The 24,971-nt window shown below is 35.1% G+C and overlaps 1 protein-coding gene across 2 annotated transcripts in view; it reads right to left on the bottom strand.

Annotated features, from left to right (window-relative positions):
• Positions 1 to 24,971, bottom strand: part of BRD10 (bromodomain containing 10) — a 75,755-nt gene that overhangs the window by 33,457 nt on the left and 17,327 nt on the right. The window contains exons 2-4 of one of the 2 annotated variants that reach the window (XM_069090769.1): positions 20,058 to 20,258; positions 7,000 to 8,417; positions 662 to 741 (exon numbers count right to left, since the gene is read on the bottom strand). In XM_069090769.1, the coding sequence (XP_068946870.1) occupies positions 662 to 741; positions 7,000 to 8,417; positions 20,058 to 20,258 (1,699 nt within the window). The remainder of the gene's footprint in view (positions 1 to 661; positions 742 to 6,999; positions 8,418 to 20,057; positions 20,259 to 24,971) is intronic. The other variant, XM_069090770.1, reaches the window with a different exon arrangement.

Raw genomic sequence — 24,971 nt, 5'->3', positions numbered from 1 at the left:
TGTGTGTGTGTGTGTGTGTGTGTGTGTGTGTGTGTGTGTGTGTGTGTGGTGGGAGTGGAGAACAATTGGGGTTAAGAGACTTGTCCAGGGTCACACAGCTAGTAAGAGTGAGGCTGGATTTAAACTCACATCCTCCTGACTCCGGGACTAGTGCTCTATCCACTTTTAACTAATAATTACAAAAAGTTCCACTTAAAAGTTGAAGCAACTATAAATATTCAAATCTTTACCAATCATTTTGGCAGACTATTATCACTGTTCACATATAGATAAGATCACTGGCACAATATGAAACAACTTTTGCCTGAATTACAACTTCATTCTTGAATATTAACGTTTCATGTGCACATTTGCTTTTAATTTGTATTTACATTAGGAACTATTTATACATGTTAAGTTATTCCATACAAAATACTGTTAAGATTTTTAATATCAATACTCGAAAACACATTAAAGACAAAAGAGTACTTGAAATTATAGCAGGAATATCTGAACATGCCTACAATGGTATAAAAAAATTCAAGACTCGTTTATTAAATTAGAGACTCGTTTTATTAAAAATCATAGGCTACAATTTCTTGGAGTTCATCAACTTCATGAGATACAACTGTAAAAAGAAAAATTCTACTTTGAAAGCTTGAAGCAAAGTTATAACATTTACCTGAAACTCTGGTACAGTAGGTGACTTTGTGACAGCTTTCCTCTTCTTTGTGATTGCTTTTTTAGATATGGATTTTTTTCCTTGCAAGATTAAAAGAGAAAAGCTTCATAATGATATTTATTACACTTAATAAATAAAAGCCAAGTTACATAGAGCCTTCAGAATTAAATTATAATAGATGGATGTGGTTAAGTCAAATGAAAATGAGGGCTCAAAATCAAACTAGATGAAAGCCATTAAACTACAACTATTTGTGTAGAACAAGTATATTCACAATGTTATGTAAGGAACACAGCTATTATAATCTTCAAATGTATTGTATAATGTAAGATTTTACTATAACAAACTTGGAAAAAATATACTTTGCCATAAGGATAGTTGAAAAAAGAAATACATATAACCTAAAATATTAACATAAAAGAAAAATTAAACTTACCTGTGACATTAAATGTCTGCAGTTAGTTTATGGTATAGATCTATTTATACTTTAGAATTTAGGTCTCTGGTTAGCATAATATAAATTCCCACTAGTTTTCTTCTACTACTATTAATACAAAACTAATCCCATTGTCTATCTTAAGGGTAGTATTATTGGTAGTAGGCAATGCAATGTTTTTTAGAAAATCAGTACCTTCAAAGTACATAGTTGTGCAATGAGAACTTGTGGGAAAATCTGACTCAAAACTAAAGGAAAACCACTTCGTATCTGAAAACTAGTTATTAAGCTTTGTAATTTAAGCTAACAAAAATTATATTCAGCATTTTACAAACATAAGCTCCATTTTAAATATAAAACACTATCTGGTACACCAGTCTATTCATTTGAATCATCAAATTTTTAAAAATCAACAAATACGTAGAGAGCACACCCTATGTACAAGACTTCATGACAGCGCCACTAGTGAAAACATAAAATATCATCCCTGCCCTCCAGAAACTTACAATATTGTTTTTTGTAAAGGGTCTGGATCTATGGCTTCATCAGTGTGGAATCTCCTGATGCAGAAGGCTAACTCCTCTATAACTTCTAGTCTTGAGAGGTGCCTGGGACTAAGTGACTAGCCTAACATAAATTTAGTCTGGGCTAGAGTCAGAACTTGAGAGGTCTTCCTGACTTTAAAGCTGTCTTTCTAAACACTTTATCATGCTGCCTCTCGTTACAAAGAAAAATTCATTAAAATATTTATAAGTTCAGTTTTACAGCAGAAAATGAAAACATACCCTCCCCTATCCCTTTCAGGATATAATACACTTCTCTCTTTCTTTTTCTTGGAGTGGGGGGAAAATCACAAGTCTTCATAATGCTTTTCCATACAAGCCCTGCTGTATAATCTGGTGTTTTCTTAAAATTTTAAAACAGATGTTTAATTCAATTTTACATTTATATTCTCTTATGTGAAAGAGAATATAACCTGTGCAGGCTATAAGATGAACATGACATAATCCCTATTCCCAAGTTGTTTAAAAGCTAGTAAAAGTAAATGTATATGTAGATACCAAGGAGAGATATAAATAAGGAGCCACAAGTGTTTCATAGGAGGAAGACATGACATGTTGGGGACATCAAAAAAGGCTTGCTGAAAGAGATAGTATATCAACTTATTTTCACATATGCAAGGATTTCAGTCCTTGGAGGTTTTTTTTCAAGGGGGCAGGGAGCAGCGTCAGAGGGTATGGAAAAAGTCCTGGATAAAAAGAATAGCATTTGTGAAATTAGGCAAGTATTGGGTGTGTTCAGAGATCAAAGAATAGCTCAGCTTGAATGAAATATAAGGGAATGTGGAAAAAGTCAGGTTGTGATCATAATGGCTAATATTTATACAGCACTTTAAGGTTTGCAAAGCGCTTTACAAGTAGCATCTGTTTTTATACTTCTACAAATTAATTTCAAATTAACTGGTGAGAATCCATTAATTTCTTCCATAATGGGGAGAGAATGCTTTGCTGAAGAATTTGAACATGGCTCAAAAGGCAATAAGGAGTGACTAAAGATTTGAAAAAGGGGAACGGCAAATCTGAGCTCAGTTTTTAGAAGATTTACCTGGTAAGTTGATGGACTGAACAAGGAAGAAAATTAGGAAACTATTTCAATAGTATGGGTGGTGGCAGCAGGAACAGATCGGAAAAATAATGTAGGTGTTGTATCTACAGGGGTCAGAACTTGATGATGAGTTTTAAAAGACTGAATCTAATATCCAAACTTGGGTTGAATGGGATACCAACCAAGTGAACTCTGCACAGAACTAAACTGAGCTAAACAAAATCTTTTGCTTTTTTTCACTCTTTCAATTGAACACAATGTATTTATATAAGTAACCTTAGTTTATACAAATACCATATTACAATATTACATATTATATGTTTTAAAGTTCACCAAAATTATACCACAAGAGTCCCAAGTTAGACATCTTCTTTTACTAAGACTTACAGGTGCAATGTATGAACTATTACAAATTCCAAATGTATCTGACAAAAATCGGTAGAGGGTAAATACATAGGTAACATAAATGTTCTATGTTGCCCCCTTGTGGTACTATGCAGTGTCTCCACCTTCAATGATACCCCATACTCTTCCCTAAAATCATCGATATCCTATATTGCTAAAAATGATCACAAGGTCATAGATTTGGAGCTGTAAGGGATCTTAGAAATAATCTAGCTTATCCACATAATTTTATAGACAAGGAAATTAAAGTTGAGAAAGGCTGAATGACTTGCCTTGGGCTCTAATAATATCTTGTTCAAGTCTAGAACTATTATTAATACAGAAAGTATGCTGAACGCACACAAATCACTACTATTCTAAAGTTTAAACTTTATGTGTATAGAAAGCATATCACTGTGAGTTTCAGGATAGGTCTGAAGAACAGAAACCCTACATCTTACCCTTAAACTAAAGTTCTGAGTGCTACAGCATATGAAACTCCAAAAACTTAACAGAATTCAAACAGCCAAGAACCTCTAAAAGCCCCAATCACAGAGATGAGTCAATATGGAAACTGGAATTCTCCCAATATATCATAACTGAAACATCACTCAAGTATTATGGAATAAGGAAAACATACTCTAGCATACAAATTGAGATGTGAGAATCAAATGGGAAGGAAGGGAATAAGCATTTATCAAGTACCTGCAATCTAGCAGGCTCATTGCTAAGTGCTTTATGAGTACTATCTCCTTTGAACTTTGCAACAACTCTGGAAGGTAGGTACCCTTATTTTCCAAATTTTACAGATGAAGAAACTGAGGCGGGCAGTGGTCAAGTAACTTGCCCTGGGTCACAAATTCAGTGAGTGTCTGAGGCAGGATGTGAACTCAGGTCTTCTTGACACCAGGTCCACTTTATCCATTGTGCCACCAGCTAGGAAAAGGTAACAGAGATGTATTTATCTATACAGATGCATGTGTATACAAACATGTGTGTGCACATACATATATGAAATATGTCTAAGTGTGTATACACACATGCACATGTGCTTATATGTGCACAGTAACACAGCTTTGAGCTAAATGGGAAGTACAATGACTTATCTGTCTGCCCTGCTTCCACCTTCATTCTGCCCTACAGATTCCTACTAATAGACACCACCTTCGTCTTTATTCTAATGCTCCTCTCCTCCTCTACCCCACAATCAAAATTTCTATTTCCTTACTGCCTTGCACTCAGAAATCCCATGAACAAATCTACCATATTATTCATTAGTGTCAATTGTTGGGCCAAAATGAGCACAAGAGGTAAAGAACTGCTCCATACTTTGCTGCATCTCAGTCTCAGGGGCTGCACTGAGTACACCATCATCTGCCAACAAAAAGTCATGCACCAACTTTTTCTTTCTAAATGACAGAATTTCAGATACATTATGGCTATATTTGAGGGTAAGCCCTAACCCTTAAAATCATACCACTCTTCTGAATATCCCCTTGGTAGCTTAGTCTCACGTGGCATTTTGAGGCACTTCTAACTGCTCTGCCCTTTAAATTGAACAAGCAATTTAAAAAGCTACTTATGTTCTTTCTATAATACAGCACTAAAAACAGTTTCTCCAGGTGGCACTGTTATCTTCAACACACTAATATAAGCTAAGAGCTTCTAGGCAATCTAACTTATTATTTCATTTACTCTATACATTGAATTCAGCTCACAGTTTTTGTTTATTTTTTTTTCAATCTAACTCCCATACTTATGCAATGCTCTTACTTCATTAACTCTTTATGCTGTAGCTCAAAGACTCCTCTCTTGCCTAGATTATTTGTTTTGCTAGACTACAAGAACTGCATCCCTCAAATTTCTCACTGTCACTATCAAAATTGTTTTTTTTATGCATAGGATTTGGAGTCAGAGCACCTGGGTTCAAATCCCAGTTCTGCCACTTAACTGCTGTATAATCTTGGGCAGATATTTAAGCTCTCTGAGTCTCTATTTCTTCATTGGCAAAAAGAGGTCTTGGCCTCAGTAATCTCTAAGGCCTCTTCTAGCTCCAAATGTATGAGCCCATGAACTCTTCATCTTGACCAAGCGAGCTAGCTCCCTTCTTAAAGCTCTCAAGTGGCGTCTTAGGTGCTCTGTTTTCACAGGAGCTCAAGATCATAATTCCAAATTTATAAATCTCAGTTCCCTTACCACCAACCACCCTCCCATCCCTACCCTCCCCATCTATATATATCAACCCATTCCTTCTACACACCATTCACAGTCTTTTACATATCGGACATAAGCCCACTTCATCCTTTCAACCAACTTCTAAATTCAAGTCTTCAGAACAGCAATAGATGTCTAGAATGCCACGCTTCTGGGCATCTTTGATTATTTAAAATGCTCCTAAAATTCTAATTTCTCTGATCTAAGAAACTTCTAAGGAGATTAAATTAGCTCTAGTAAAGCTAATTTTTCCAATGTCTCCTGAACACACTATGTTCATTCCTGCTTCCATTTATCTTGCTTTGCTTATGCTGTTACTCCCCTAACCAAACCTCCATCTAGAATCCCCTCCCCCCTTACTATTTAAATTCTCCTATCTCACATACTCAGTAAAATACTGGTTAAATTTAACAGATTGTTTTCACTTACACTGATCGATATGGACACGGAACTCCCATGGATGACTTAACCTGTAACCCTAAAATACATGTATAATATATGCCTTACTGTTCATTCCTTACTACAGAAACATTTTTATTTTATTACCTATATGAGAGGATGGAGACCAAGTCTATCTTTGTACAACATCTAAAACTGTATCATAAACAAATACTTAAAAAATGCTTTGTAAATGATGGATGTAGAAAGTTAGAACTAAAAACTAAAATGAACTTTTCAGATTTTCTCACAGATTTCATGCTGTCTATTCTATTATTTTTTTTTAGTTAAGCAGTGATAATTAAGATTTAGTGATAATTTGAAGTAGTTGGCTAGTAATCAGGCAAATGGAGAACATACCTTCTATTTTATCAAGATCCAGTTTCAATATCTCACTGGAGTATTAATTCTTTAAAGTTAAGCATAAATTCTGCCAGGTTCTAACAGAGGATTCAAATATGGGACTTGGTGATGAGATGGCTAGGACCTAATAGAACTTGTGCTTTTCTGATAAAGCTTTTATGAATTCAAGATTACTTCCATGTTACAATGAAGCACCTGAATTGAGCTAAATGAAACAGAAGTTAGATTCTCCTGATTTACCAAATGAAACAGTCATTTATTTTAAAATATAACCAAATCTTAATTATCCCTAATAATGGCTGAATGGGAATGGAATAGACAACTGATATCTACAATTTTTTAAAAAGGTACACCAATATTCATTTTAGCTGATAGTTCAAATCTTATGCATCACTTTTTTTTTCCTATAAAGCCATAGGTAATAAATAGGAAAAACTAACTGATATGGGATTCATCCTATATTCCCTCTGCACACTTAGATGAACTGTTAACAACCAGGTAACCATAAATCTGACCAGTAAATATTAACCAAATAGAAAAAAGGGGGCCTTTGACAATATCAAAGCAGAAAAATTAATTTCTGAACTCACTTTATAAAATATTTAAGTTAAATGTTAGTAATTTGAATCATAGATCTTTAGCAGTAAGAATTAAAGAAATAAATCTATTTTCAATGTAAGATAAATGTATATATCTTGCTTAAAAATCAGCAAGTTTAATTAGGTGACAGAATAAATATAATACTATATGAAAAGTTTTAATACACAGAACTACCTTAAAAACATATAATACACAGGTGAATTTCATTTTGTGACTTACAGCTTCCCAAACTAGCTGATAGAACATCTTGGAAGTATAACTCGCTTGCATTTTTTTCCAAAACAGTACACCAGCTTACCAGATTTGTGCTTCTTGTGTTTAGCTTTCTTTTTGATGATAAATAACTTGTTCTGGATCTCAGGTTTGTAAGACTTGAATGTAAGAGAATGAAGACCTTCACGTTTTCTCTGTAAATTTTCATTTAAGACATCTTTCAATTTCTTTTTTTTCTTTTTCTTCTTTTTTGCCCGTATTTTACTAAGTTTGAGTTTTTTATGATTCTGCAGTGAATGTTCTAGTATGATATCTCTTGTAACTTTATGGCAGTTCACATCTAGATTATCACTGTGACTTCCATTTACATGTACTTGGCAAGTTTTAAGGGCATTCTCTTTTAATGGACTAGGCTCAGTTTTTATTCTAGAAGCTTCACCATATTTCTCCCTGTTTTCTATAACTCTCACTTCACCTGGGCTGAGAGGTTCCCCAAAGCCAGTAACTTCCCCTGGACTACTTGGTTTCTCTAAATTTTCTTTACAGCATCCCATTTTTTTACTTTCACAGGGCCTGTGAATTTTAATTTCACAGTTATTTTTTATTTCTTTTTCCATGGAGATGCCATGATTATCCAAATGGATTTTAGCAGGGCAGTAGAGAGGTTCCATACTGATCTGTTCTCTTTTGGAGGCAGAAGGTAATTCTTCTCTGCTACCACACCTATGTTCTCCATTGCTTTTGCTAGCATATTCACCCTTTAATTTCTCAAGTTTAATCCGAGGTACTCTTTGTATTTTAATAGGTGGAACTGGAAATTCAGGTGCCTGAAAGGGTCTCTGTTTATAAATGCGTACATCTGCCCCACAAAACTGTGGGAAATGTACATAAGCATTCTCTAGGTAATCATAGCCAAGGATCACTTCCCTGCATTCATGGATAGGCTGTCCTAGTACAGCATCTTGAACTTCTTTTTGTGTTTCATACACAAAGTCACAGAGGCCCTTCAGTAACCAAACTTTCTGGTAAAATGGGAGTTCGTGAAATGGTTTGTCCTCTAAAGGGTTAACTTCTCCAAGGACTTTAAAAAACTGAGGGCACAATCCAAGCTTCTCAGCACAGCCATCAGGATTCTCAGTCTGCCCAACAACAGTGTACCAGTGCTGTACCTTCTGCCTCAGTGCTGCCTCCCAAGTTCTATAAGGCAGAGTGGGTCTCCTATGTAAGGTAGGTCTGCGATGAGGAGGACTTAACAAAGAAGTCATTATTTTTGACAAAAAAGCATTACACTGAGGCATCAGAAGACAACGTTCCAACTCATAAAAGACTATTTCAGGCAAGTTTAGAATGTGTTGGGCTAAACAAAGGAAATGCCCTATAGCTGGAATTTCCCACATGGTCTCCATGCAAGTTGGAGCAGCCTGAGCCAGAAGTTTTCTCTCCCATTCTTCTATTTCTTTTTGACTAGCTTCTTCTGCTTCTTTTCTTTCTTGATCCCGTATCCTAAAGAAAATTTTTAAAAATCAGAAGACTAGTTCTGAATAAAAGAACACCACAAAATACAAAATTTAAAATATAAATGCTACTTAATGTCTGTTTTGGAGGGAAAAAAACCTCACCCAACTACTGTTTAATGTTTTGCTCTTTAATAACCATATTCATTTGATTCATTAGACAACATGCCCTACTACTTTCTAAGTAGATCCATTTCCTCACTAAAACCATAAAAATGGTTTCTAATAAATTTAGCTAGGCCAAATATTAAAAATAAATTTAACATTCAATTTAACAAACATTTACTAAGCATCTACCAACAATACTTCAATTGAGTACTATTTTCCTAATAAGGTTAATAGGCTGATATCTAATGGCTCAACCAAGGTAAAATGATAGGCATCCTTATCAGATAGGATAGTCCCAATTTTGGACTATATCCATTACTGGTATTTCTAATCATATTCATAATATTTACTGAGGTCCCTATTCATTAAACTGGGTATATTGTTATAAGGCAAACTTTGCCCTAATTTGCAAATCCAGTTGACTAGAATGCTTAGGACTTGTAACTTTTGCTTATTTAAAAATTAACAGTCAGTATTGTTTTAAGAACTTTGAATAAATCATTTTGATTGTTTTAAATACCCAAACTAACAACAAGGGATATAAGAAGTTGCTATCTGTATCTGGAGAAAGAGCTGATAAATAGAAGAATGCATAGAATAATTTTTATACACACACACATTTGCTCGTAATGGTAGTCATCTCTAAGCTGGGGATGGAGAGGTAAGAAAAAAAATAAATTTACATAACTTATTTACATATTTAAAAGGAATAAAAGGAAAATAAAAGTTGTACATAATAGATCTGCAGTTTCATGTCCAGTTTTTTATTATTCTATGTTATGAAAATGCTTGTTTTATTCCATAAATTAAAAATTAAACAAAACAAAACAAAACTTAGTAGCAAAAAACTCCGGCCACCCCCATGAAGTGGAGTGGTACAGAAGAAAAAGCAATGAATTTACAATCCGAGGACTTGGATTTGATTCTCCATTCTACTTACTATGTAGCTTCTAACTTCTCAAATGACTCAAGTGGGGGCTAGAGGAGGGTGGAAGGAAAAAGAAAGAACCACTTCCAAGATCCCATCCTTTTCCCTCTGCCATCCTTCTTCTCAAGTCTCTCCTAGCATGCTTTCCTGCCATCCTCTCACTTGAGGACCTCATACTTCAAAAGAAGAAAATTAATATCCTATCCAATCTCTCTAACATGAACTCCTGATACCATCACCTCCCATTTTCTCTAGCAGATTATCTCTATTCAACATCCCAATCTATTAACTCTTTCTATTCTGCTTACAAACAAGCACAGGAACTATATGAACACAATTACAAAATACTCTTCATACAAATAGCCAATATAATAAAAATGACAATGCCATCTAAATTAATTTACTTATTCAGTGCTATACCACTCAAACTATCAAATAATTACTTTACAAAACTAGAAAAAATAAACTTCATCAGGAGGAACAAAAAGTCAGAAATATCAAGGGAATCAATGTAAAAATCGGGGAAGAAGGGAGTCTAGCAGTACCAGATCTTAAACTACACAATAAAGCAGAAGTCACCTAAACAGTCTGATACTGGGTAAGAAATACACTGAACAGTGGGACAGATTAGGTACACAATGTACAGCAGCAAATGAACAAAGTAACCTAAGGTTGAATAAACCCAAAGATCCTAGCTATTGGGACACAAAATTGCTACCTGGGAAAAATGGTTGGGAAAACTGGCAAGTAGTCAGTCAATAAACATTTATTAAGTATCTGCTATGTGCCAGGTACACATTTCAATCTGACAGAATCTAGGCACAGATCAACATCTCATGCCACATACCAAGATAAACTCAAAATGGCTACAAAAACAGTGACATAAGCAAATTAGTGGAACATGGGAAAAACTACTTGTTAGACCTGAATAAGAGAAAAGGTCATAACCAAAAAGGATATAGGGAGGCTCAAAGGAGGTCAAATAAGTAAATGTGATTACATTTTTTTTTGCACAAATAAAACCAATGGAACTAAAATTAGAAGAAAAGTAGAAAACTGGGGGAAAAAAAACTTTGTAGCAAGTTTCTGTGATAAAGATCTCATTTCTAAAGAACCATTCCAGGGAGGCTAGGTGGCACAATGAATAGTGCACTGAAAATGGAGTTAGGAGGACCTGAGTTCAAATCTGATGACACTAGCCATGTGACCTTGGGCAAGACACTTAACCCCAATTGCCCTGCCCTCTCCCCTCCAAAAAGGAAAAAAAAAAACATTCCCCAATTGATAAATGGTCAAAGAAAATGAATTGGCAATTTTCAGAGGAAGAAATCAAAGCTATCAACAGCCATATTTTTTAAATGCTCTAAATTACTAATATAGAAATGCAAATTAAAACAACTTTGAGGTACCACCTCAAACTGGCTCTGATGACAAAAAAATGAAAATGATATGTTGGAGGGGATGTGGGAAAACAGGCATACTAATTCACTGTTGGTGGAGCTGTGAACTAGTGAAACCATTCTGGAAAGAAATTTGGAACTATCCTCAAAAAGCTATTGAACTATACATAGCCTTTGACCCAGCAATACTGGATTGATATCCCAAAGAGGTCAAAGAAAGAGGAAATGATTCATGTATAAAAATATTTATAGCAGCTCTTTTTGTGGCAGCAAAGAATTGGAAACTAAGGGGATGCCCATGAGTTGTAGAATGGCTAAACAAGTTATGGCATATGAATGCTATGGAATGCAACTGTGCAATCATCAACTTAAAAAAAAATAATCAACTTTGGCCACACAAAATTCCAAAGGATTCAGGATAAAACATGCTATCTCCCTCCAGACAGAGGGATGGTGGATTCAGAGTGCAGATTGAAGCATGTTTTCTTCTACTTTTTATTGATTTTTTTCTCCCTTGGGGGTGGTGGGGTGAGGGAATACAGTTAATGTGGAAATGTGTTTCACATTACTATATATATTTGATATGGGTTGTGTTTTTCTTGCTTTCTCAAGGTGTGAGGGAGGGGGGAGGTAGAAAATTTGAAATTGAAAATAAAATTGAATTTTTAAAAATGAGGGGAGCAGAATCAGGAGAACAATTTATATAAGGCCAAAAGAACTAGAAAGAAAAACAACTTTGAAAGACTTAAGAACTTCGATCAAAGAAGCAAATAAATAACCATGTCCCATGCAGATATATGATGAAAATGTTACCTACCTCCTGACAGAAAAGGTATTGGTACAATCTACAGAGACATACATTTTTGGACACTGGCATTACTTGGATTTGTTTTGCTTGACTATGCTTATTTCTAACAGCTTCCTCCCCCTTCTCTTAGTTAATGGGGGGTGAAGTGTTAAATAAAGAAGGGCTAAGTTAGCAACATGATTTTAAAAAAGAGGGCCACTGAAACTTTTTTTTTAATGTGCAGATGAGAAGGAAGTGCAGACAAGTAGGACATTTCTGAAAGCAATGTGTAGCTCAATCAACACTTATTAAGTGCTTATGTGCCAGGCACAGTGCTAAGAGCTGGGGATGAAAAAAGAGGCCAAAGAGAGTGCATGTCCTCAAGGAGCTAATGGAGGAAACAAGCTGCAAATGTGTATATATATATACACACACCCACACACACTAAACTATATACAGGATAAATAGGAACTAATCAATAGAGGGAAGGTGCAAGGAATTAAGAGGGGTTGGGGAAGGTTTCCAATAATAGGGATTTTAGTTGAGTCTTAAAGGAAGCCAGGGAGGTCAGTAATTGGAGCAGAGGAAGGAGAGCATTGCAGGTATGGGTTAACAGTCAGAGAAAATGCCTGGAGTGTCTTGTTTTTGGAATAGCCAGGAATGTAGTGTCACTGGATCAAAGATTACATGTAGGGTAGTAAGGTATAAGAAGACTGGAAAGATAGGAGGGGACTAGGTTCTAAAAGGCTTTGAATGTCATATAGAGCATTTTGTATTTGCTACTGGAAGTCACAGAAAGCCACTGGAGTTTACTGAATAGGTGAGCAACACAGTTAGATCTGTGCTTTTGGAAAATCATTTTAGTGATTGAATGGAGGATAGATTGAAGTGGAGAAGAGACTTGAGGGAGGCAGATCCAACAGCAAGCTATTACAATAACCTGGGTGTACAGGGATGAGGGGCTGCACCAGGGTTCTAGCACTGTTAGAGGAGAGAAGGGGGCGTATTTGAGAGATGCTGCAGATGTGAAATGGACAGACCTTTGCAACAGACTGGATATGGAGGGTGAGAGATAGTGAGGAATTCAGGATGACACCTAGGTTTTGTAAGCCTGAGGAATTGGAAGGATAGTGTTTACTCCCTACAGTAATAGAGAAGGAAAGGGAGGTAGAGGGTTTAGGGGGAAAGATAATAAGCTCTGCTTTGGACATGATGAGTTTAAGATATTTACTTGACATCCAATTTGAGATATCTGAAAGGCAATTGGAGATGTTAGTCTGGTAGCCGACAGAGAGTATGGGTCAGGACAGGTAGGCTTAAGAGTTATCAGCATATAGATGGTAATCAAACCCATGGGAACTGATGATATCACCAAGTGAAGTAGTATAGGAGAAAAGAAAAGGGACTAGGACAACAGTATGAAATGGAAATTCACCATTTCACATAAAATACTATTTTTTGTGTTCTGCTTTATGTATGGAAATGTCATTTTTGGAATTAAGATCAAAATTTAAAAATTAGATTAAGAAAAATATAAATGCTTGTTGACAGACTTATAGACTGGCAGTAAAGGAAAAGCCAAAGTCATCATAGTTATAACCACAGGCCAAATCTAGACCCAAGCCTAGCTGGGCAGAACCCTCATGCACCTATCTCTCACCCCCTACTCCAACACCCTGTTCCACAGATAACCCCAGAAGAGAAACAGGAACACTTGAATTTTTTCTCTCCTTACCTGTTTTCATCAATTTTCAGCCTATAGGAGCACAACCTATTGAAGTGAAGCTTCAATCTCTCATTTTCTCATCTTTGTCTTTCTCAATCTTACTCATCCCATTTCAACCCTTCCCTCGAAAATTCCTTTTCCACTATGCCCAAAGGGCAATCAAACTGTGCATACCCTTTGATCCAGCAATACAACTACTATGATCCCAAAGGGATCATGAAAAAGGGAAAAAGACCAACATGTACAAAAACATTTATAGCAACTTTTTTTGGTGGTGGCAAAGAACTGGAAATCGAAGGAATGCACATTAATTGGGGAATGGCTGAACAAAACGTGAAGAGGGTGGAGTCAAGATGGCAAAGTAAAAGCAGGAACTTGCTTGGGCTCATGCCCCAACCACGTAAAATATCTGTAAAAAATAACTAAACAAATTTTAGTGCTACAGAACCCACAAAATAACAGAATGAAATAAATTTCCCACTGAAGGCAGACTGGCAGGCTGACAGGAAGGGTCCATTGCACCTGGCTGGGAGCAGAGCACAGTCTTGTGTGGGCTGTCCCTGCACAGACCTTAGGGGACTGAATCACTGGAAGCTGTGGCAGTTTCCAGACTTCTTAATCCATAAACACAAAAGAAAGTAAAAGGTCACTGGGGAAACTCTGTTGGACCTGGGTAAGAGAAGAGCACAGTCTGGCCCCTGCCCCCAGGGCGGTGGAGGTGGCAGTGGCTGCTGCAAGGGGCAATGGCTGCAGCAGCTGCTTCCGGGGCTCCAGGCCCACAAATAGTGGGGGCACCAAGCGGCTGACCAGAGGGCAATTGCAGGATTGAGTAATTAATTAATTAAGCAATTAATCTCTGCTGGCATTTAAGCAGGATTCTCTTGCTTTATCCTGCTTGGATCTGGGTTTCAGTCTTGGGTGGCAGTCCTCAGGTGAGGACTGCTGGCATGGCAGAGCTTGTTGAAGCTGTGGACAGGCCATCCTCCTCACAGTTCTGAGGCAGGTACCTAGAAAAAGCTCTGACAACTGCACAAAACCCCAGAAATTTGGGAAACAGCACTCTCCACTCTGGAAGCAGAGTTCTACTGTGGCAAAGAGCTCAAAAGTCAAGTAATTGGCTACCAACATGAACAAATAGAGGAAGAGAAATCAGACTATAGAAATGTTCTTTGGCTACAAAGAAGATCAAAACATAGAACCAAAAGAAGACGATAAATTCAAAACTCCTGCATCAAAAGCCTCCAAGAAAATATGAATTGGTCACAGGTCTTGGGGGAGGATTTTGAAAATCAAGTAAGAGAAGTAGAGGAAAAAATTGGGAAGAGAAATGAGTAATGCAAGAAAATCATGAAAAATGAGTTAACAGCATGCTAAAGGAGACCCCCCAAAATATTAAAGAAAATAATATCTTAAAAAATAGACTAATTCAAATGGTAAAAGAGGTTCAAAAAGCTAATGAGGAGAAGAATGCCTTAAAAAGCAGAATTTATCAAATGATAAAGGAAGTCCATAAAAATGAAAAAGGAAGTCCAAAAGCTCACAAAGAAAAGAATTCCTTCAAAATTAGATGCAAGCAAATGGAACCTAATGACTTTATGAGAAATCAAAATATTATAAAACAGATCCAAAAGAATGAAAAAATAGAAGACAATGTGAAATATCTCACTGGAAAAACAACTGACCTGGAAAACAGATCCAGGAGAGATTAATTTAAAAATTATCGGACTACCTGAAAATCATGATCAAAAAAAGAGCCTAGACATCATCTTTTAAGAAATTATCAAGGAAAACTGCCCTGATGTTTCTTGAACAAACTGTGGCATATGGTTGTAATGGAATGCTATCTGATGAGTTGGATATTCTCAGAAAATGCTGGAAAGACTTCCATGAGCTGATAAAATGTACTGTGTTCAAAGTAACAGTAATATTATAAGATGATCAGTTGTGAATGACTTAGCTATTCTCAGCAATATAATGATCCAAAGAAAGAACTGATGGTGTCTGAATACAGACTGAAGTATGCTTTTTTTTTTACTTACTTTATTTTCCTTGAGATTTTTTTTTAATGTTTTCTTTCACAACATGACTAATATGGAAATGTTTTACATGACTACACCTGTATAACCTATATTGAATTGCTTGCCTTCTCAATGAGGAAGTGAGGGAGGGAGGGAGGAAGAAAGAGAATTTGGAACTCAAAGTTTTAAAAACGAATGTTAAAAATTGTTTTTACATGTAATTGGAGAAAAAAATGAAATACTAAATAACAAAACAAACAAAAAAACTTGTCTTCTTCTGCATCCTCTTCTAGTCATGGAAAATTAAAGTGGTCCTTCTCTTTGCCAAAGCTAACTCCTGTTTATCTGTGCCCTTGATCCCACCCCTTCCCATGTCCTTTCTGTCATGGTCAATCTCTCCAGGCTCTTGCCCCTCTGTCTGCCAACATATTCAGGTCTCCTCTATCTTAAAAAACAAAACCACACAGATATACTTAAGACATGATAGCAATAAATCTTCACTTTGCCATCTACTTATTTACCACTTCAATACTTTTAATCTAGGTTTTATCTTACCATTCTTGGTACTGATCTCTCCAAGGTACTGATCTCTCCAATAACTTCCAGACAAATAGAAAAGCTTCTTGTCTTCTTTCAATTCTGTAATCATTACTTAAGTGCCTATTATGTGCAAGACTCTATACTAGGTTTGGGTAATATAAAGACAAAGAGGAAAAAAAAATTCCTGCCCTCAAGAAGCTTACAAATTCCAAAAGGAGAGAAGGGCCAAAAGATGACTGTACTTGATAAGGGAATACAAAATAATTTGAAGAGGAAAGGAACACGAATTTGTGGGACCAGGAATGGCTGAACCTTGATGGGGATTCTAAAGAGTCAAAAGTGAGAAGTCATGGAATTCTGAGTTCAGGTAACAGCAAGGAGGTCACTCTGGCTTTGAAACAGGGAGCATGAAGAAGAAGAATACGAAATTAGCCTGAAAAGATAGGCTAGAGTTAGAGTACTAAAGGTTTTAAATGACAAACAGAGGAATTTACATTTTACCTTAGTGACAAAAGGAAATATGAGAAATCTGTGCCTTTGGAAGATGACCTATAGAGAAGGGAAACTACAAGTTCCAAGTCCAGGTAAGACAGTGGTCATGAGTAGAGAGAAGGGGATGAATAAATCAAGAGATGCTGGGGAAGTAGAACTGATGACTGGATTTGAAATATGGGGGTAATAAAGAAGGAAGAGTAAAGGAGGTTATAGACCTTGGTGACTCAATTGAAAGGGAAACACTTCTGGGTAAGAAAATAATTAGATATGTTCATGTAATATCCTGCTGGAAATGTCTAACAATTGGTCAATCAAAAGGCATTAAGCATCTACCTCACAGATATTTTACTAAATTCTGGATACAAATAAGCAAAACATTCTCTGTCCTGAAGGAGTTTATATTCTACTGGGGCAGACAACATAGATACATAAATATATACAAAATATATGCAGAATAACTGCAAAGTAATTTTGATGGGAAAGGCACTAATAGCTGTTGTGATCAAGAGGGTTTCATGAAGAAGGTGGGTCACCTGAGCTGAGTCTTAGAGGAAAATAGGGATTATATAGGAGTAACAGGTTTTGAATAGGAAGTAAGTTGTAAGTATGGAGATGGAGATGAAATATTACATATAAAAACAGAAAAAGTATGGTTTGGTTAGACTGTATATAAAGTATATAAAGGAGAATATAATGAGTATATAAAGGAGAGTGATGTATAATAAAACTGGAAAGGGAGATTGGGAGCAGGCATAAAAGACTGGTTTGGCTGGAATGTAGAGAATGCTAAGGGAGTAATGAATAATAAAACTGGAAAAGGAATCTAGGGCCCAGTTGTAAAGGGAATGTCTGAAACCAGATTTGAATTCAGGTCCTCCTGACTTCGAAGAACTGGGCCATCTAGCTGCCTCAATCATACCTATGTGCTGAATGAATGTTCAAAATGATGATCCTGCATCTCTAACTACATGATATTGAATCATAAAAGATCAAATTACATTCAGATATTCATCACTATATTACATTTAAAATTTTTAAAAAAAATAAAATGTGTACTGTAATTAATCCTGAGTTAACCAGAATTTGACAGGAAGAAGAGAGTGGGATTGCTTTTGGGAAAAGTTCAGTGACTTTAAGGACTCCAACTAGTTCCTTAACACAAAGGCCCATCTCTTTTACAATAATCTATTTCTGGGGATGACTAAAAGGCTGTATGAGTCCATGAGTACCAGAGTTTCCAAAAAATTAAAGTTGAGGGTCACCTACAGAGCAAGAAGAGGAACATGGTAGGGATGAGTTCAGTACATCACATAACCAAATGTGTAAGAAAAGAAATGAAAAGGATGTTATCAAAGAAAGTGAAGACCAGAAAAAGTGGGCTGCTGGTGAAATAGTGAGCATGAGATAGAATTAACTGAGAGTCTGCATGCTATATTGAAATCCAGAACAACAGAGAGGCCCCAGGGGACTTTCTGGGTGTTCTGTAGAGAATCTCTGGGAAGGTATGAGTGGGCTCTGCTCTCTATCACTGGAGGAAGGACCTACTTTGATGAGATCATTAATCCATCAAAGTATGAAAATAACACCCCAAAATAAAATCAACTTTAATGTTCCATTCCCCATGGAATCTAGTCAATCAAAACTTTATGGTTGATATGTAACATTATGGTCTAGAGGAAGCTAAGAGGCACAGTGGACAGGACACTGGACTTCAAGTAAAGAAGACCTGAGCTCAAATATGACCCTGGGCAAGTAACTCAACCCCTGTCTGCCTTGGTTTCCTCAACTATAAAATAGAAATTATAACAGTACCTACCTCTCAGGGCTGTTGTGAGAATCGAATGAGATAGTATTTGCAAAGCACTTAGCACAGTGCCTGGCAATAGCAGGCACTATAAAAATGTTATTCCCTTCCCTTACCTATATGAACCTAAATTTCTAAAATAGATAAATTAGGGAGGGTTATTCACTTTACAAAGTTCTTTTCCCTAATAGAGCAATTCTTCACTAAGAAAGCAATCTTCCCCTAATAAAGTTTATAAAAATTTCATCTATATACATTTTTAAGAAGGTATATAACTTCTTGTATTAACAGGTTTTTAGGGAGTATGGAGGATAGTTGGGACAGATCTGTGATTATATCAATGTAATACAAGTGAAAAAAATTCTGACAATGCAGATCAGCAATAGATCTGCAACTCATTTTTTCAGAGAACTGCCTGGACCACTAAAAGGTTAAATGATTGCCCAGTGTTGCAAAGCAATTACATATCAGAGAGAGAGCCTAAACCCAAAAGTACTTCTGACTCTAAATAGATATGTTTCTTTAACACCATAGGTTTGGAAGAAAGCTTTAAAATGGTAAACAAATGAAAAATTTTCATATATGCTTATGAAACTTACACATTTCCCTTAAATATGCCATGGTATCTATTTTATTATAAATAGTCATGAAAAGGGGGGGGAATATATGATTCTTCATACAGCAATTTTATCCTATAACACTTAATGAGATAGTATTTGTAAAGCACTTAGCATAGTGCCTGGCAATAGGCACTATAAAAAATTTATTCCCTTCTCTTAACTATATGAACCTAAATTTCTAAAATAAGATAAATTAGGGAGTTATTACTGAAATTACTAAACTACTGAAATGAACCATAGCTTTTATAATCAATGTTAATTCATCCTTTAAAGATAAAGCCGTATACCGCTTTTCTCAGATTCCTATATTTGGACATTTGTTAGTGTTGATGGAAACTAAAAGAAAATTTATCAATAACAGTTAAGTGACAGTAAATTTCAAAGTACTCAAAACATTAATACATAAGAATAATTTGCAGGTTTTCTACATAACAGAAAATCTTTTTCTTCGTACTAAATTGTCAAACCATTTGAAAATTTAGAAAAAAATGGCTCAGAGAAACTATTTTGCCTTTGGCTATCAGAAAGAAAAAAATAAAATCTTGTTGAGAAAAAGAGTCTCAAAGTTGAGCTGTAAGTTCTTCAAAAAACAAAGTATGATTCACAGCTACGTGAACAAGATAAAATTTATAAACCACCCTTTAATAGCATAAGCAGTTCCCTGTGGCATCAACAAGTGTTCTTTAAATAGCCTGAAATCAAGGAAATTCATCTCCCTGGAAGTTGGGAAATGTCACTTTTGGTCTCAAACCTGGAAGGACTGGAGTGGTCTTGGTTTTTACTTAATCTCTTGGGCTTTTCACTTCCTATACACACCAGGTAAACTCTAGAGACCCCAACAGCTCTAAAATCCTACAAATTGTGCAAAATTGTTCCATTTTAAAAGTGTATTCCATCCAGAAAGACAAGCTAGAAATCCTGATAACATTCTGAAATTCAGTTAGTGTATAGTTTAGGTTTTTTTTGATTGTGAATAAAATGATTTTGAAATTTTAGATGCTCTATTTCTATATAAGCTTCTTTGTGCTGGTCCATTTCAGGTATACATTTCAGTCAGAATAAATTTGGGTATAACACTATGATTTGGGCTCAGAACTTTGGTGTGGGTCTATATACCATAGAGGTATGTATCTAATTCTTCAAAAGGAGAATCAACTAAAAATTTGAACATATATTCACCTAAGAATTTATTTTTCTATTTACCTTTTCTCTTCTTTTGCTCTTAGCTGTTCTTCCTGTCTCAAAACTTGAACCATTATAGACTCAAAAACTCCACTTGTCAAGCCTGCCAAACTTCGAGGTGTAGAGCGACGCCTTGTTGATGTACATGCTGCTCCTTTCTCATCCTCTAATCCATAATAACCTCTGGATGTAACTGCTATTGTTGTCTTTTCTCTCAAGTGCCTGGCAAAGAGAAATTAAATTAGTTCATAAGAGGACACTTCTAAGGTCAACAAAACTTCATCACTCTCTTTTCCTCAGCACACAACTATATATTAAAAATAAAACCCTTCCAAGCTAACAGCTTAGAAGGAATTCAGTTAAAACGTAAGTATAGGGTAGGATTCTCTATCTTCCCTATGTATTGGTTTCTAACTTTCCTCAATTCTGCCAAGAAATCACAAATCAAATCCTACCTCTTTATTTCTGAAATATATTTGAACTTCAAGGTTCAAGTTAGGATGACCTCAATGAAAATTTAGTTTTCTTCAACTTTCTAAAATTAAACAAGGCATCATCTCTTCAACAGTCAGAAATATTTTTCAAGTCTATCATGTTTCTCGATGTATTTGTACAGATATAAAATTACATATTATACACTACTAGCACTAAAAGAGGAAAATTCAAATACAAACTTTTTCAAAGAAATTATAAGCAAATTAACTAAACTCTACAAACATGTAAAATATAGTATCATGAATAAAATTATCTGCCTAATTTATAAAAATAAGAGCCAAATGTGGATAGTCTGATTTCCTCCTACCTCACCACAAATGCCTTCTTGATAGATTTTTAATGGATACTCTGGAACCCTAATCTGATTCTACAAGTAAACTTATTTTTTGACAGTTTAAAAAAATCTATTCTAAAAAATGTTAATTTTATGATAAGTTTTAAAATTAGACTGAATTTGTGTCTATGTAACTAACATCTCACTATGAATTAAGCAGGTGTTACTGGCAACTGCAATTTGAGAAAAAACACAATATTTCTGACTGGTAAATGGAAGAATATAAGAAATCTCCCAAAGAAAACATCCGTTTTGTTTTTTCCTTAAATAATCCATTCTACTTGGATGATGTATATTTTCATTTCTGCAGTTTCCCCCCCCCCTTTTTTCACTTAATTTTTTTTCAAATATTTGAGTTTTTACAATTACATGTAAAAAAATTCTTAACATTCAATTAAAAAAAATTTGAGTTCCAAATTCTCTCCCTCTCTCTCCCAATGAGAAGGCAAGCAATTTGATATAGGTTATACATATGCAGTCATGCAAAATATTTCCAAATTAGTCATGTTGTAAAAGTAAACAGACTTATAAAAAATAAAGTTATAAAAAAAGTATGCTTCAATCTGCAATCAGACTTCACCAATTCTCTCTCGGGAGGTGCATAACAGCATTTTTCATCATGAGTCCTTCATAATTATCTCAGGTCACTGTATTGCTAGGAAAAGCTAAGTCATTCACAGTTGACCAATGCTGCTTGTTACTACAATATTTATTCTGGTTTTGCTTGATTCACTTTGCCATCAGTTCATGTAAGTCTTTCTAGGTTGTTCCTGAAAGCTTCCCGCTTATCATTTTTTAAAATAGCACAATAGTACCCCATCACGATCACATATCACAACTTGTTCAGCCATCCCCCAACTGAAGGGTTATCTCCTCAATTTCTAATTCTTTGCTACCACAAAAAGAGTTGCTATAAATATTTTTATAGATGTAGGTTTCTGTAGTTTTTTCAATGGCCATTTCTAAACTGGCAAAGTTTCTGTTCTAAGAGAAGATTCCAAATGAGTAGAACAAAATTTCCATAATTTAAAACACAAATAATTTTCTTTCCTTCTTAAAGATGCCAATTTGTATAAAATCAATTTCAACTCTCCTAAAACAAGACCGGTCCATCTTAGACAATTTTCTCTACTCTCATTCATAATGCTTTACTAGTAAAGAGTTGTAGAGGAACTTCATGACAGTAATTTCACCAATAAAAGAGTCTCAAAAGCAAGTACACTATGAACAATGAATTTTCTTTTTTAAAAATTCTAACATTAACAAATGCCAACTAAAATGAGTATTCCCATATATGTCATAGAACTAAAAAAGCCTACTACACAAGAAACTAAAAATCTCCATTATGTATAGCTTGCTTTTCTTTTCAAGGATATAATAAATTCAATATATAACTTTTAAAGTTGCCCTGTATGTCTGTGATACCTTCTGGTCTTCCTTTTTTTTTCCCTTCCATCTAGGAACACAAGTTAGAAACCATGATAAGATTCTCAAATTCATCTATTCAATGCTTTCCTTTCATCTATAAATAAAAATGGTTTGTTTAAAAAAAAAAACAGATATAACTGAAATAAATTCAAGGACTGTTTACTTTCTGGCAAGTTACTGGGCATCTCCAGATTTTTAGGGAATAGCCTGTTTTTAAATATATATATATAATTATGCAATTTTAAAAAGTTTTTCTATCCAGAGAAGTAAGACCCAATGATCTCATTTCTACTTTGCCTTAGAATTTCACTCAATATAAATTCTTCATAGCTATGTGATCTTCTCAATTAGGATTTCTAATAAATCAAGTCCTAAATGTTTTTTGTTTTACATTTTCTCAAAAGATGACTCAATGATTCCGCCCCCTTTTAAAAACAAATGACTCCCTTTCCTTTTTTTAACAATCCAATTCCTAATTTCTCTTTCCTTCACTGCCCCCCACTGAATAAAGACAAAAATAAAATCGACCTTAAATAAGCATAAAGCAAAATAAATTCCGGTTTATTTTATTTTTATGCCTGAAAACATACTTCATTTTGCAACTTGAGTCCAGAAGTGTTAGAATTACTGTATTAAATGTAATAAATATGCTTTCTTTAAAAAGCTATTTATAACAGATTCATGGTATGTATACATTCCTGTTTTTTATTTTTTATTTATAAAAAATTATATTTATTATAAAAAGAAATATTCATATTTGTCAAGTTCATAATAAAAAAAGGAAGATTAAAAAAAAGAGGGAAAGGACTTAGAGGAATTCTACATTTGGTAAGAATATTTCCAAGGCCAGTGAGGCAGGAAAATCGGGAATTACAGCCAATGCTATTTACTCACCCATTTTCTAAATTACATATGGGGGTGAAACTAATGCTTTGCCAGATGAGGGACCTGCAGGTGAATCCCTACTTGTTGCTACACTACCTAGTGCGATTTGGTACTGTGGACTTTTATTCAACAATCATCAAGGACTTCTTATACCAATGCATATAGCAGAACTTTTCAAGACATTATACTGTTATAAATGGAAAAAGCACATAAAACAGGAGGAACAAAGTTCACTTACATATCTTTAAGTAACATTGTGCAGGAAATAAATGCCATGGGAAAACTGCTATGTACCATTATCAATTTAACACCCCCTCCCCCCAGTAATAATGAAGGGTTTAAAAAGAAGAGGCCACATGTCAAAATACCATCATTTTTTACAGGTAAGTCAAATGACATCCTGATTATATTTATATTTTAAAATGAACATTTTTACTCCTAGGTAAAGAACAAATTACAACATATCTCTAAACAAGGAATGATTAAACACCATTCTTGAACAGCGATTGTTAAACAAAGGCTGATTTGACTAACACAGGATGTTCTTTATAATTCCATTTTTAATATTACTAGCTATTTTGATGAACATTAAATATTCAGCAGACTGAGTCACTTGATTTGGGTAATCTAATGATTTTTGTCATTCATAAAATTAATCAGGGGCGGCTAGGTGGAGCAGTGAGTAAAGCACCGGCCCCAGAGTTGGGAGGACCTGAGTCTGGTTCCGGCCTCAGACGCTTAACACAAAAAAAACTAGCTGTGTAACCTTGGGCAAGTTACTTAACCCCAATTGCCCTCCAAAAAAAAAGGCAAAAAACAAAAAAAAAACCCCATAAAATTAATCCCCCAATATTTCTTGTAGCTACATATCCCACTAGAATTACAGTAGAGCAAGAAACAGCAATCCAACAGTCATTATAAGAGAATAAGGAAATACTTAGTTAGCTTGAGAGTACTGACAATTTTACTGTCATAGGACGATGCTCCAATTGTGAATCTAAAAGCTGCTTGTCTAATCATCAAATGTAGTCCCTGTCAAGACATACATGTAAAAACTCTAAGATAAATTACCAAATCTGCAACCTCAATTTTAATAAATAGGAAACGTGACATTTTAAACCTACTAAAAAGTCTAGAGATAACTAAGTTTTTTGTTTGTCTGAGGCCAGATTTGAACTCAGGTCCTATTGACTCCAGGGCCGGTGCTCTATTCACTGTGCCACTTGGCCTCCCCCTAACTAAACATTTGTAATCCTAATAACCTAATCCTGTATAGCCGAGTAAGAAAGGTGACATTTTTTAGCTAATCAAAACAACCCTCCCTTTTCCCCTTGCTTTTTGCATGATGCTATCCTTACTCTTACTTTAATTATTTTGTTCCTTGTTTCATGGTACAATTGGATATTTATTGAGTTCTTTATCAACAATGATCTTCATTTATAACATTTCTATATTAAATAACTTTTATTTTGATAATCACTCAATATTCATATTCCCAGAATCGTAAGTTTTTAATGGGTTGGAAAAAGCATTAAAGTCCATGCTCATATTTTTGTAGTCAATTATAACGATTTATTTTGTCTGTATTGAGTACAAATTAGTTTAATAGTATAGGAAGACAGTTTGGTGACTAGAAGATAGCAAGACAACAGTTGCCAAATTCAATCTGCCCCTTAAATCTTGCTAAATGAAACAATATGCTGGGGTGTTCTACGTGTACTCAGACTGGCAACTGCTTCTATAATAGGACCATAGACTTAAAATTGTAAGAGACCTTAGAAATCATCTAGTCT

Source organism: Petaurus breviceps, unplaced genomic scaffold, assembly GCF_028583685.1.
Source record: "Petaurus breviceps papuanus isolate PSGF00001 unplaced genomic scaffold, PetGlider_PUasm1.0 187, whole genome shotgun sequence".
NCBI lineage: Eukaryota > Metazoa > Chordata > Mammalia > Diprotodontia > Petauridae > Petaurus > Petaurus breviceps.
The sequence above is the reverse complement of the archived record's forward strand: the minus strand, read 5'-3'. Positions and strand labels throughout refer to the sequence as shown.